The sequence below is a fragment of the Mesitornis unicolor genome, unplaced genomic scaffold (genome assembly GCF_000695765.1).
Source record: "Mesitornis unicolor isolate BGI_N332 unplaced genomic scaffold, ASM69576v1 scaffold19189, whole genome shotgun sequence".
NCBI classification, from domain to species: Eukaryota; Metazoa; Chordata; class Aves; order Mesitornithiformes; family Mesitornithidae; genus Mesitornis; species Mesitornis unicolor.
The window spans coordinates 1-11,876 of record NW_010208174.1 but is presented as its reverse complement, the minus strand read 5'-3'; the positions used below and the strand labels follow the sequence as shown (position 1 = coordinate 11,876).

Here is an 11,876-nt window from a genome sequence, read left to right as displayed (position 1 = left end):
TTCCTGCTGCCTGCTTTGCTGCACTAGCATCTGCTTGGTTTGGTGATTTCCTTGTCTATTTGGTTGGGTTTTTTCCTAGCTGAGCCTAGGAATACTGGTATGTACACAAATCGCCCTAAAACACTGGTCCTGGTGTGCCTGGACAAGTGCAGTTACCTACAAAGATTGTCAGGAACCAGAAAATGTACCCACAATTTCCAAAAGTAGATAGCTTCATTCAAGCTTTGTTTTGCTCTTTGAAAGAAGTCTGAGGGGAGAAACAGCTACGATAGTGTTGTGTTCATTTCCAACCTCCATGGCTCTTGCTCAGTGAGGCATAACCTGCGTGGAGTTATTTCCCAGTGACAAGGAGTCACATTGGTATCCTCTTTCTAGTGGCATCCTTTGGAAATCACACGCTGAGGTCAGTCCCTCTATCACTGAAATGAAAGCTGCCTGGAAAATATTTGTGTGGACAAGTGAAAAGCAAATGAAAATATGCTACAGACTCTCGACTTCTGGATCAGCTCTTCAATGGCAGAGCCTAAAGTGAAACTCTGATCATCTGAGCTGATCTTTCTTCAAAACCTATTTGCAGTACCCTTTTTTCTGTAGCATTACTTTGCAAATGCGAGCTGTTGATTACTTACCTCGATAATGCATTGGTAATGACCAGCTAAGCTGCAAGATACATTAAACCTTGCTACAGCTACAAAAGAAACGCTGAACAATTGCTCTCTGTACCTTTGCATTCACAAATAGCTGTTATTAGTTGCTTAGCTACCAGTGACCCTTATTAAATTTCCATTTAGAGAAAAGTGATGGATTCAAAGATCATGATGGGGTTCTATGACAGGTAGACAACCTCAATGTATTTTAAACGCAGCATTTCAATAGTAGATTAATTATTTTCAGAGCTTTAAGAAACCAACCACCTCCAACAAAAACAAACAAAACCAAGATGACCACCACCTCCCCCTAAAAAATATCCAACCTAACAACCAAAAAAACCAGAAAAACAACCAGAACAGCAAGAACACACCCCAAGAGCTGTGTTGTTACGGGGTGATTTATGCTTATGTACACTTGAGGGCTAAGTTAAGGATGATGGTGTGGCTGCTGTAGTTCATTGGCCTCTGTAAAATGAGTATGTAGAGCCTCTTTATTGATTATTTCTAAGCAAAGAAACTTCATTAAAGAGGAGTTGTGTTGATGTACACTTCAAAATTTCTCAAGTGTCAGTCATTGCAAGGAGGGTGTAGGTGCCCAAACTTAGCATTTGAAAGCTAAGAAACAGGGTGAAATCAAAACTTAAAACTAACAGCTGTTTTGCACTTGGAATTTAAAGTATTTCTTTTCATGTGTCTGTATTTAAGTAGAGAGCCTGCACAATGGGCCTGGGTAGGGAACCAAGTCTCCTCTGCGTATGCCCAGAGAAGGGACAGAATTGTGTTATAGTTAAAGGGAAACGTGTGGCAATTCTCACCCTTCAGGTTACTTTCCTTGTCAGATTTCCCATTTTATCTATTATATTTTTTTTCCAGATGTTAAACCATCAAACATCTTGGTAAACTCCAGAGGTGAAATCAAGCTTTGTGACTTTGGTGTCAGTGGACAACTGATAGACTCAATGGCAAACTCGTTTGTTGGCACGCGTTCCTACATGTCTGTGAGTACAGATTTCATAGCTTTGAGTTTATTATGTGTTATGGTGGAGTTCTCACAATTCCAGTCACCAGACAAGAAACCAACCATTGCTGTTACTACTGCGCTTCATAGTTGAGCGCTTCCTGCATTTCAGGAATATTCCAGCATGGTATCAGACTGTGTGTTGGGGTAAGAACTGTTGCAAGAGAAGCCAAGCAATTTGGGATATTTCAGAGCATTACAATTGCATCTGCATTGCAGAATCCAATCAGTTAATGCATTTGGGTTCTGTATACGTGTTTCCAAAAAAGCACAGTGTTTATAGTTTGCTTTCCTTAAGTGTGGTGCTCTTTCCACTCCAGCATTTTGCTGTGGTCACTTCTGTAGGCAGAAACAGTCAGAGTGGTCAGAGGCTCTGCTTGTAGGACTGAAACAGCGTGGGCTTAAACTTAAAGGAAAAAAGCATAATAATGCTGCTTCTGCTCAGCATGGGACCTGCATTTCAACTCAAAGACTAGTCTTTTCTTTGTCATTCAATATTGATAACATACTTGAAGTACAACTGTGGCTTATGTTCCCACGTACATCTAGGGGCTGTTGCTAGTTAGCAAAAAATACAGTTCAACTGACCAAAAAATCCCATACCTCCCTTTTCAGGGTTCAAGTCTCCTAAAGACAATACAAAATATATTGTAGCTGTCTTACCTGTGTACATTTTCATAATATTTACATTAGCATGTGTATATAATCTATCCAGAATTTGTGTTTGTCCCTTTCTAGTTGGGTTTTTCATGAGAAGCAGTTAAGGCTGTTCAGTGTTGGTCAAACCATAACGTGCAAGTGGTTGGGCTGGCAGAACACAAGTCTATCTTCCTATCTTGTATATACTTTTAAATCGTTATAACTCCAGGAAAGGTCTGTGCCCTGCATAATACTTTATCATTCAATTTGTATGTTATGTTTTATCATCACTTCAGTGGATTACAGAGCTCAACAGTTTATTTAGAAATTCCTTTAACATGGATCTAAAAATAAAGAATGGATGTACATAGTGGTCCTTGCAGAAATGCATTTGCAGTATAGGGAGCGATCAGAACGGTATCAGCTGAGAAGTGTCACAAACAAGAAGATTATTGTTAGAGCACCAGGGCACCCATAGGGAATCAATGAAGTTACCTTCCCTCCCCTTCCCAAAGCAGAAAACCAAGAACAGATTCTCAGGGAAACCAGGTAAATCCTTGGTGGCTCATACTAGGTTTGCTTTCTTGCTTTTTAATTATCCCATCATCGTTAATAGTTGCAACAGTTGGATATTATGCTGAAGAAATAAAACAGCATCATTTTTAAAAAGACTCAAAGTTATTTGCAGCGGTGGCATGCAATGTTTGTGGAACTTCTGTAACTCCAGATATGATATTTAATGAAAAAATCAGTAAGTCACTCACTGGAAGATGTCATACTAATAAGTTGGAGTTTAATCCTTCATTTTATCCAGGCTGTTACAGAATGCAGTTTTCTTTCTTTCTTGTGACAATGTTTTCCCCTTTCCTTCCCCTTTCTTTGTTTTTGGTAGCCGGAAAGGCTACAGGGAACTCATTACTCGGTGCAATCGGATATATGGAGTATGGGGCTGTCGCTGGTAGAGATGGCTATTGGCAGATACCCCATTCCTCCTCCGGACTCTAAGGAGCTGGAATTAATGTTTGGCTGCCCAGTGGAGGGAGATTCTCCAGTCACTGAGACCTCACCCCGACAAAGAACACCCGGGCGGCCAGTGAGCTGTAAGTGACAACAATCTGGTTAATTCTTTTCTGTACCTTTCTCTGCCAGCTTAAAGGTCTTCCTTACCTGATACTGATCTGCACAGTGGGGCTTTAAACTTGGAAAAACAATCAGAATTGTGTTGGGCATTTGGGTTGGTGTCAATGAGGAGGTATCTGAGTTTGACAGTCAAGACCCAGAGATCCTGTTGTTGATAACTGTTATGACTGTTAGCTTCTTCAAACACCTCTGCCACAGGAGGGGACTAACACTGTATTTTTTCACTTCTCCAATTTCTTTGTAGCCTACGGACCAGACAGCAGACCCCCAATGGCAATCTTTGAACTTCTTGATTACATCGTCAATGAGGTAATCAACCACTTGCACTCTTACTAATACTTAGAAACTTCGGAACGTTCCAGAATTTGAGGGGGTGTGTGGTTCATGTTAGGGTAGGCCAGGTCTTGTCTTTTTTTTGTATTGCTGCAGTATGAGACACACGTCCTTGTTACTTGTGTTGGCTTGATTTTAAAAGTATTTCCAGGAAAATTTTAGTTCATTTCTCTGAATTCTTTAAATAGGCTCATGTGTTGTTTTTCCAGCCTGCATCATGCAACCTGTTAGGGCGGACGGTAGCAAACAGTACAATCAAGCATATACAAAACTGGGGTTTTATGTAATTTGGTTTAGTCTCATGAACAACCTCATTTATAATACTGTATTTTTCAAATAGCTAAGCTACAAGGCTAGTTAATGGCATTGGTATTTTAGGATTGGTATCTGTTTCAAGGACTGGCATTGCTTATGCTACTGTACATGTACTGATAAATTGCTTCTGTTCTTCATCTGCACGCACAATTCTCACATCACAAACCTATTTTGCATTTTATGTAACAGTTAAATGTGACAGCAGTAACTCTTGGAATAGAGTTAGCGCTGGATTGCTTCAGCTGCTGTGGTCCTGCTCTTGTAGCATCCCTGAGGACAGTTTTAAGCTGAAAAGCTGCAGTAGTTGAGAATTTGGCAAGATTATCTTCTGCCACCTCTGCTGTAGCACAAGCAGTCTTCAGCATGAGCTGCTGCATCAGCAAAGTGCACACCAGTGAGTAACTCAATGCAGGCCACATCTCAACTCTGCAGGCAAATACTCCAGGTGTAAGTGCTTGTAGGACCCATGGTGCAAGAATGAAAACTTAACTCTGATCCTATAGCAAATGTAGTGGAGAGTAAGACAATAAAATGCAGGCTGATCTAATACCTCTACTTTCTTTATCAGAACTCTTTTTGAATTCAGAACCAAACAAACTAATTTCCTAGGACACCAAATATTTAGATCAAAAGGATTATGGAACTAATGATGTGCAGGGCATCTTCCCTTCCCCAAACTGGAGATTAGTGGTGAGGAGAATAGCACAGTGCTAATTACTGCCAGCTGCTCTGAGCTGCCTTTAATGACAGCTCAAGGCTGTGTTAACCCCATCCAGGTGTGTGTATAGGGGGAGAAAAAACCAACCAAACAACAAACCACAACACCAACAAAGAAAACCGGGAAAAACCAAACAACAAACCAGCAAACACCATAGAAAAGTGTCTTTGGTCTGACTTGTTACTGAAACACCTAAAATCCAGCAGCTGTGAGAGTAATAACCAAAATTAGTTGGTGATTAAACTCAGCATCTTCACTTTTAAAAATCACAGAACAGCACATCCTTTATTCACATCCATGGAAGCTGAAATGTGCCTGACGTTTGTTTTAGAGCTCAGCTTTGAAGGCAGGCCTGGGTAGCACTGGGGCTTTACAGCTTCACCCAGATATATAGGACATACAGTTGGTAGATCTCTGGGCAGGTTGTGTATTATCATGTATTAATTATGCTGAATGGCTGCTGATCTTATTTATTTCTTTTTAGCCACCTCCCAAACTGCCCAATGGTGTCTTTGGTTCTGAATTTCAAGATTTTGTTAACAAATGGTGAGTATTTTCTCGATGGCTAAGTTGCAGAGGAACACGTTCACGATCAGCCCTGCTGTCTTAGTGAATCAGTGACTTGGCAATCACAGTCCCTCCTTGTAGGCCATGGCAAATGTAATTTCCATTAGCGTAATCCTCTGACTGTTCAGGGGAGCTTTAGACACAATACAGGCACCAGCTTGACAGCAAATGCATCCAAAGAGAACCCCAAAGCTGAGATATGTTCCCCTCTTTAAGATACAATTTCTGTTTCTGTGTATGACTTAGATCACTACTTTCTCAGCATTGAAGACAGCTTCAGATGCTTTTTTTCTTTCCCGGCGCTTCACTGAATTAACATCTTTATCACAGCAGTTGTTCTCCTATCTATTTTCAGTTGTGCTTCAGATATATCAGCACTGAACCGGTCTATTCAGTGCTAAGGGAGGCAGTTCAATACAGTTTGAAAAGTCTGTATTTATTACAAGCTACATATTTCATATATATACGCATTTACTGTTTGTAAAAGGAAGCACAGTAATGTGCTAACTGTGCTTGAGAAGACTTGGGTGAAAGGAACTTGAGGGATAAAGCAGTTCATATTGCTGAATTTTTAAATTAAATGGGAATTTGATCTCTCCAGCTTAGTTATAGACACTCGCTCCTGCCCCACTGAACAGTATCACACTACTCAGGATTTCTTACCTAACCCTGTACCGGTGAAGCCTGCAGAAGGGAATTGCTCACAGACCCTGCTCTGTGTTTGAGAGGCCCTGCGTTACCCAGGAGTTTTATCCAGAGTGATACCTTCTTCAGACCAAAGCACTACACCAACAGGCTATAACTTGATCTTTATTTGCAAAGATGATCGTGTGTAACTCGTGTAACACTTTCTGTTTTCCCAGTTTAATTAAAAATCCTGCTGAGAGAGCCGATCTGAAGCAGCTGATGGTAAGTGAAAGGAAAGCTCTTAACCTGAACTAAGAGCACGCTTCCATGCAGGTTGGGTTCCTCAGCTGACCCCAGATCAGGATCAGAGCTTAGGGTGCAGTGTGCACCCTTGGCACAAGCGGCTCAAACAGCTTGAGGAGGAGCTGCTTTTCTGATCCAGAGAGCAAGGGCTGCAGGCTTTCACACACTCCTGGAGCAGGGACTGCCAAGAAGACCAAAACTGATGGGTTTTGGAGTCTGTCACTTGGTAATTAGAATAAGTGTATGACCTAATGCTATTAAATTAATTAGGATTCTGTCTTTCTTGGGTTTGTTACATAGATAATTACTTTTAGGAAAATGAACACAATTCCACGTGCCTTATGGATTAGTTAAATACCTTTTTATCATGTCTTGGGAAACACAAAATTTGCTTCTCTTTTTCTCATCAGTTTTGTCTTCCAACTTGTGTAGAACTAAGAGACCCAAACAAATCCCGCATTTTTTTCCTGCATGAAATGACCCTATAATTTTCAGTGGATCTTTCCATGGCCTTAAGTGTAATGCTAGCACCGAAGTTCTACTACAGAAAATCAAGTTTTCCCTGCCCTGATCCTGCTGTACAATAAGGATGCAAAATGCAGTCAGACTTCCTATTACAACCAGCTTTTCTGTGCACGAGCAGACATTTTCCAGAGCATTATCTCAAGTGGCTGAGTCACATCCTTATCACGTAGCGTGGTGTAAGTGCTCTGCAGCAGGCACTGTGTAGGCAGCATTCCTCTGGAATACTTTGCAATGTGCATTTTATAGGCTGCTTATTCTGCTAATCCTGCAGAAAAGCTCTCCTGGTCACTTCTGTGGTTTGCCAGATTTCCTTGCTAGCTGGGATACTGAAAGTAAACTGGATTTACTGTGGTTCAGCATTATTATTGAACAGATTGAGTGCTTGAATAACAATAATATTCTTCTCCTCTGCTCAGATTCACGCTTTCATTAAGAGATCTGAAGCGGAGGAGGTGGATTTTGCGGGGTGGCTTTGTTCAACCATAGGCCTTAACCAACCGAGCACACCCACGCACGCTGCTGGAGTCTGAAGGGGGATGAGCAGATCCTGTACTGTACATCTGTTAACAGCAACGCTATTTTGGTCCAGTTTCCTCAGCTTGTACCTGTTCAAACATCTATGTCACCTCTTAAGGAAGAATGTCTTTATAGCATGTGCCAAATGGTTTTAAATTTTGTCATAAACTAATTGGTATTGTATTGGATTACATTCGTTTACTGACCAAAAGATGTTTAAGTTACAGTGCTTGCTGATTTTAAGTGATTATGGATATTCTTTCTTAATGAAAATATCACTGGGGGTATTTGCCCCCACCGGCTTGTTTGAACTTTATCAAGATTCTTTGTAAATCGTTGGTACTTCAATCATGCTTACCTAATCTCCCACACGAGAGGGGTGAGGGATGCTCCAGCACTGTCTCTGTCGAGCATGCTTTTGCTGCTGCCAAACTGTATCTGAAAGTTAACGGTTCCGATTTTGCTGTTGTTTCGAGATCTCTCTTTCCAGGTGAAGAAGGCAAGAGCTCTGCATTTCTTGGAATGTACAGGGCAATATTCTAATTGTAGACTTGTTCATATTTCTATATTTATTTTTAAAACATATCATCATACTTGGATTTAGTGATGTACGTCTTTCTAATTGATTTTTAAAAGTTAGTTCTTGGAAGTGTCCTACAGAATCAAGACAAAGATCCAGGCAGTTTGCTTTCTTTTAACCTAAAGATTCACAACAACTGTGTTTAGTGTCTAAAGTGTATGAAGATCCTCTATTGTTTTATTCTCTCAGATGTTTAGCAATGGATTCTCTTAATAAATATATTATGAAGTAACTTCTTGAAGCTTTTTTTAAAACTTAAACTTGAGATTAAGGCGCTGGTTAAGTCGTTGGTGCATTGCACACCTTTTTTCTCTGTCTTTTTCCCCAACCAAGTACCATCCTTAGTTCCAAGAGGTACAAGATTGCCTGTGTGAAACAGGGCTCAGTCGCTGTTGCAGTGTGTTATGTTAATTTAACTGTTAATTTAACCTGTGCCATGGCAGAGGGTTTGTCATACAGCTTGTACAGTGCTTGATACCTGGTTCAGCGGGGTGTGACAGGCATTTTCCTAGGGCAAACCCGTGTTGTAGTCTGAAAGAGGAGCTGTACTCTGGGATCCACCCAGCAGAGGAGCTGCTCCCCTGCATCTGTCACCAGCCAGGAGCGATCGTACCACACTGATTCTTCAGCTTCTGTCAGTTGTGTGTCCTCAGCACAAAGTCTTGTTCTTTAACAGCCGTGCTGAGCACTGCTATAAAAAGTTCAGCTCCTTGAAAGGATGTTTTGGACACGGAAATAGCTGAAGTTCCTTCCCAAAAGGAATCCAAGTAATTCTGGACATGAACTTCCACTTGGCCAGTTGTATCAAGTATCACAGAGAGGGACTGGAGAGCCCCCAACCCATCTGTGGTAGGAAATGACTCACTGACACAGCCTGGGCTTCCTCTGACATGTCCTCGCTTGAATGTGGCAGCAGAAAGTAGTGACAAGGCTGTGTAGTGTTGAATTTCAAATCTGCCCTGAGTTTCATCTGTGAATTACACACACGAGCCCAGAAACCCAACAGTACTTTTTTGTAAGAGAAAAATGCGGAATGTGAACAGGTTGTTTGTAGAGATTTAAATCCTATTTTACTTGCTTGTTCCACAGACAGCAGTGATTTGAGCACTGCAAGCAGCCTGATGTAGGAGGGCACCAGGTAAATACTTTATTGCAACAGAACTGGTCTATTTGAATCCAAAAGCAAGCAAGGGACTCATTCACACAAAGCAGCAGGAAAAAAAGGATATAAAGTATATCCACAAGAATTACTCTGAAACATGCTGGGAACAAATAATTTCAACAGTCAAAATTACCCTTTGGAGATGAAACCCAGGAGCAACTGCTCCTGATGGGGATTTGCCCAGAAGCAAAGCAGAGGTACAAGTGGTCCTGCTGTGCAGTGGAGCCATGCAGCACCCTGAGCATGCCGAGAGGAGAGGGTGGCTGCTGAGCTCCTCTCAAACCAGCTCTTTGCACAGACACTCAACTCTGTGACACTCCAAATCGTAACATTTTGGGATCAGACCTCTTGTGTTTTGGATTTTTTGCAGTTTCTATCACTACAAACCAAGTAAGAGCCAGATAACCCATCTCTCCTCAGATGGTGTCAGGAACTCAATGGAGGTTGAATTGTGGACCCAGGATACTTTTCCAAGTTCCTGCTCTTAAAAGCAAACTTGCCAAGACAGATTTACTCTGTTTTCTCTGAGTGACACTAGAGACAGCACCAGCACCTTCAGATACAGGCTGTGCACTGAACAACCCTGGACCTAACCAATTACTGTCCCAGTCAGACAGCTGATGAACTAGCTGAGTTCAAATACTACTTCTAGTGGTTTTGTTCAGCTTTGGGTTTCAGTGCTTTCAAGCAAGTCTTCAAGAACTGATAAAAGTAACCAGCTGTACCACAGTGTCTGCACTCCACAAGAAAGAACAAAGATATTTTCCATTAGTAAAAGCAGTGCTAGCTTGGTACTGCACCATTAAAGAAATTGTGGAGAGGCTTCACATTGCTTTCTGCTTTATAACTGAAGTTCTTAAACTCCTCACTCTCCTCCTTGAAGGTCACTTGAAAGCAGGTGGACTTGCATTGATTTATGAAGTTGACTGTGAGGAAAAAAGCAAGTAACACGAATTTAAAAATAGGAGCTCCTTATTACAAGTACCACTGACCAACTGTTACCATACAACTTGTGGACACAGAAAAGGCCGATTGGCTGCTACTCTGCAAGAGCAAGAAGTAGAAAGTACCTCATGGTTACACTGGACTGACAGAGGAGCACCAGTAGGTACAGAGAGGCCACCTCGTTAACTCCGATGTCCCTGTCACATCTGCAGGGTGTTTAAGTCCAGTTTTCTGTGTAACTGAGACCATGGCAGCTGAAAGCCTGGACACAATCCTGGACACATCTTTTCTCACTGTGGATCTTAAAATGCCCAGTTTAAGCAAATGAGGTTGTAACAGAACCACTGGTTCAGTACCAGCCTCTAAGGCCTGCTTTTATTTTTCAGCATCAAGAACAAATTATTGCTTTTAGTGTACGTGTTCAATTAGTCTGACTTGATTAATGACTTCTCATAGCCATATGTAAAGATGTAGTAAGCTACACGTTAGATTTTAAATACAGAAGGGATTATGCTACGTATTTCTGCAGTAAATTTTCATTCTAACATCTAAGTCAAGCTGTGCCAAGCTTGTGACATTCATGTGTCCAAGTGGAACTTGCCTAGACTCCAAGTCTTGCATATCATACGGTTCATATCCTCACACAGGGCAAATGAAAACCAGTTGGTGAATTCTACATGAATGAAGAAGAAATTCCTGAGTCCGTATAAAAACAATCTCTGTTTTTTCTTCTCCTCTCAAGAATCAGATTCCTCCTCCTCTTCCTCCTCCTGCTCTTCATGATCTTGAAGACTCAGGTGTAATTTGGTTTGATTGATGGCAGCCTCATTGTCCATCTGCCCAAGAGTCTGTCACAACAAAACAGTTTATTGTGCTAATTATCAAGACATTACAGTGTAATATATATATTTATATGGTATCATATACAACTATCAGCAATACCAAATACTTCTTAAATCAGTATTAAAACTGCGCAGTCACAGCATCTTTTAGAAATCTCAGTACTAGAACTGGTGGCTGCACGAGCCCATGGCAGTGACAAAAACCAGTTTCCACAGAACAGTTTCAACTACTGATGGTTTTAGTAAATGGTGCAGAGCACACTGGTACCTCCATTCCCTACCATCAGTTGGCTAAACCAGCCTGTCACAGTTAAGAGTGTCAAACATTGCTTAATAAATGAACTGAAGCTATATAAGTATATATATATAAAAATATAGATATCTCAGGTATTTCGCAGCCTCTGTGGAAACAACATGTGGCTTTCAGGGATGGGAAAAGGTGAAACCCTGAAAACATAAACCAGTGACAAAGCAGCCAGATTTTTACAGCTGAGCCTTTCAGCTAATGAGGAGCACAAACAAGGTCAACACCAAGAACTCCCCACCCACAGAAACACCCCCAGCCGCTCACATCAGCACAGCTCCCCTCTCCCTGTCGTGCTGGCACCCCCACAGCAAGGACAAGGACTGCCCTCACCTCCTGGGTCTCCTCGGCTGCAGCTGACGGAGTTTTTTTTTACCTGATAAGGGCCTGCAGCGCCAGCTCTTCCACCTGCACACGAGGCAACACAGAAGCCTCTGGAGTAATTATTTGTTGGACTTTATCATACAGATATTAAATGGTTTTTTTTAAAAATAAGCAACAGCAAAGCTTTTTAACCACCTCAATACACAGCGGGACCCCAGCCCCCGCCGCGTTTACCGGGGCACCAACGCCGGGCCCTGCCTTTCGCTTGGCGTTCGTGCAACGACTGCACTGAGGGACTGAAACGCGCCGAGGCCACTGCAAACAACTCAGGGCCGCGGCCGGACCGCAACGTGCCGCGCGTTCACAGC

At 41.8% G+C, this 11,876-nt stretch overlaps 1 protein-coding gene across 1 annotated transcript in view; it reads left to right on the top strand.

Moving 5' to 3' along the window:
• MAP2K1 (mitogen-activated protein kinase kinase 1) overlaps positions 1-8,163 on the top strand; it is a 20,037-nt gene extending 11,874 nt beyond the window's left edge. The window contains exons 6-11 of the mRNA XM_010192408.1: positions 1,524-1,648; positions 3,200-3,407; positions 3,692-3,756; positions 5,298-5,359; positions 6,244-6,289; positions 7,252-8,163. Of these exons, the coding sequence (XP_010190710.1) occupies positions 1,524-1,648; positions 3,200-3,407; positions 3,692-3,756; positions 5,298-5,359; positions 6,244-6,289; positions 7,252-7,365 (620 nt within the window). The 3' untranslated portion in view covers positions 7,366-8,163. The remainder of the gene's footprint in view (positions 1-1,523; positions 1,649-3,199; positions 3,408-3,691; positions 3,757-5,297; positions 5,360-6,243; positions 6,290-7,251) is intronic.
• The last annotated feature ends 3,713 nt before the right edge of the window (positions 8,164-11,876 follow it).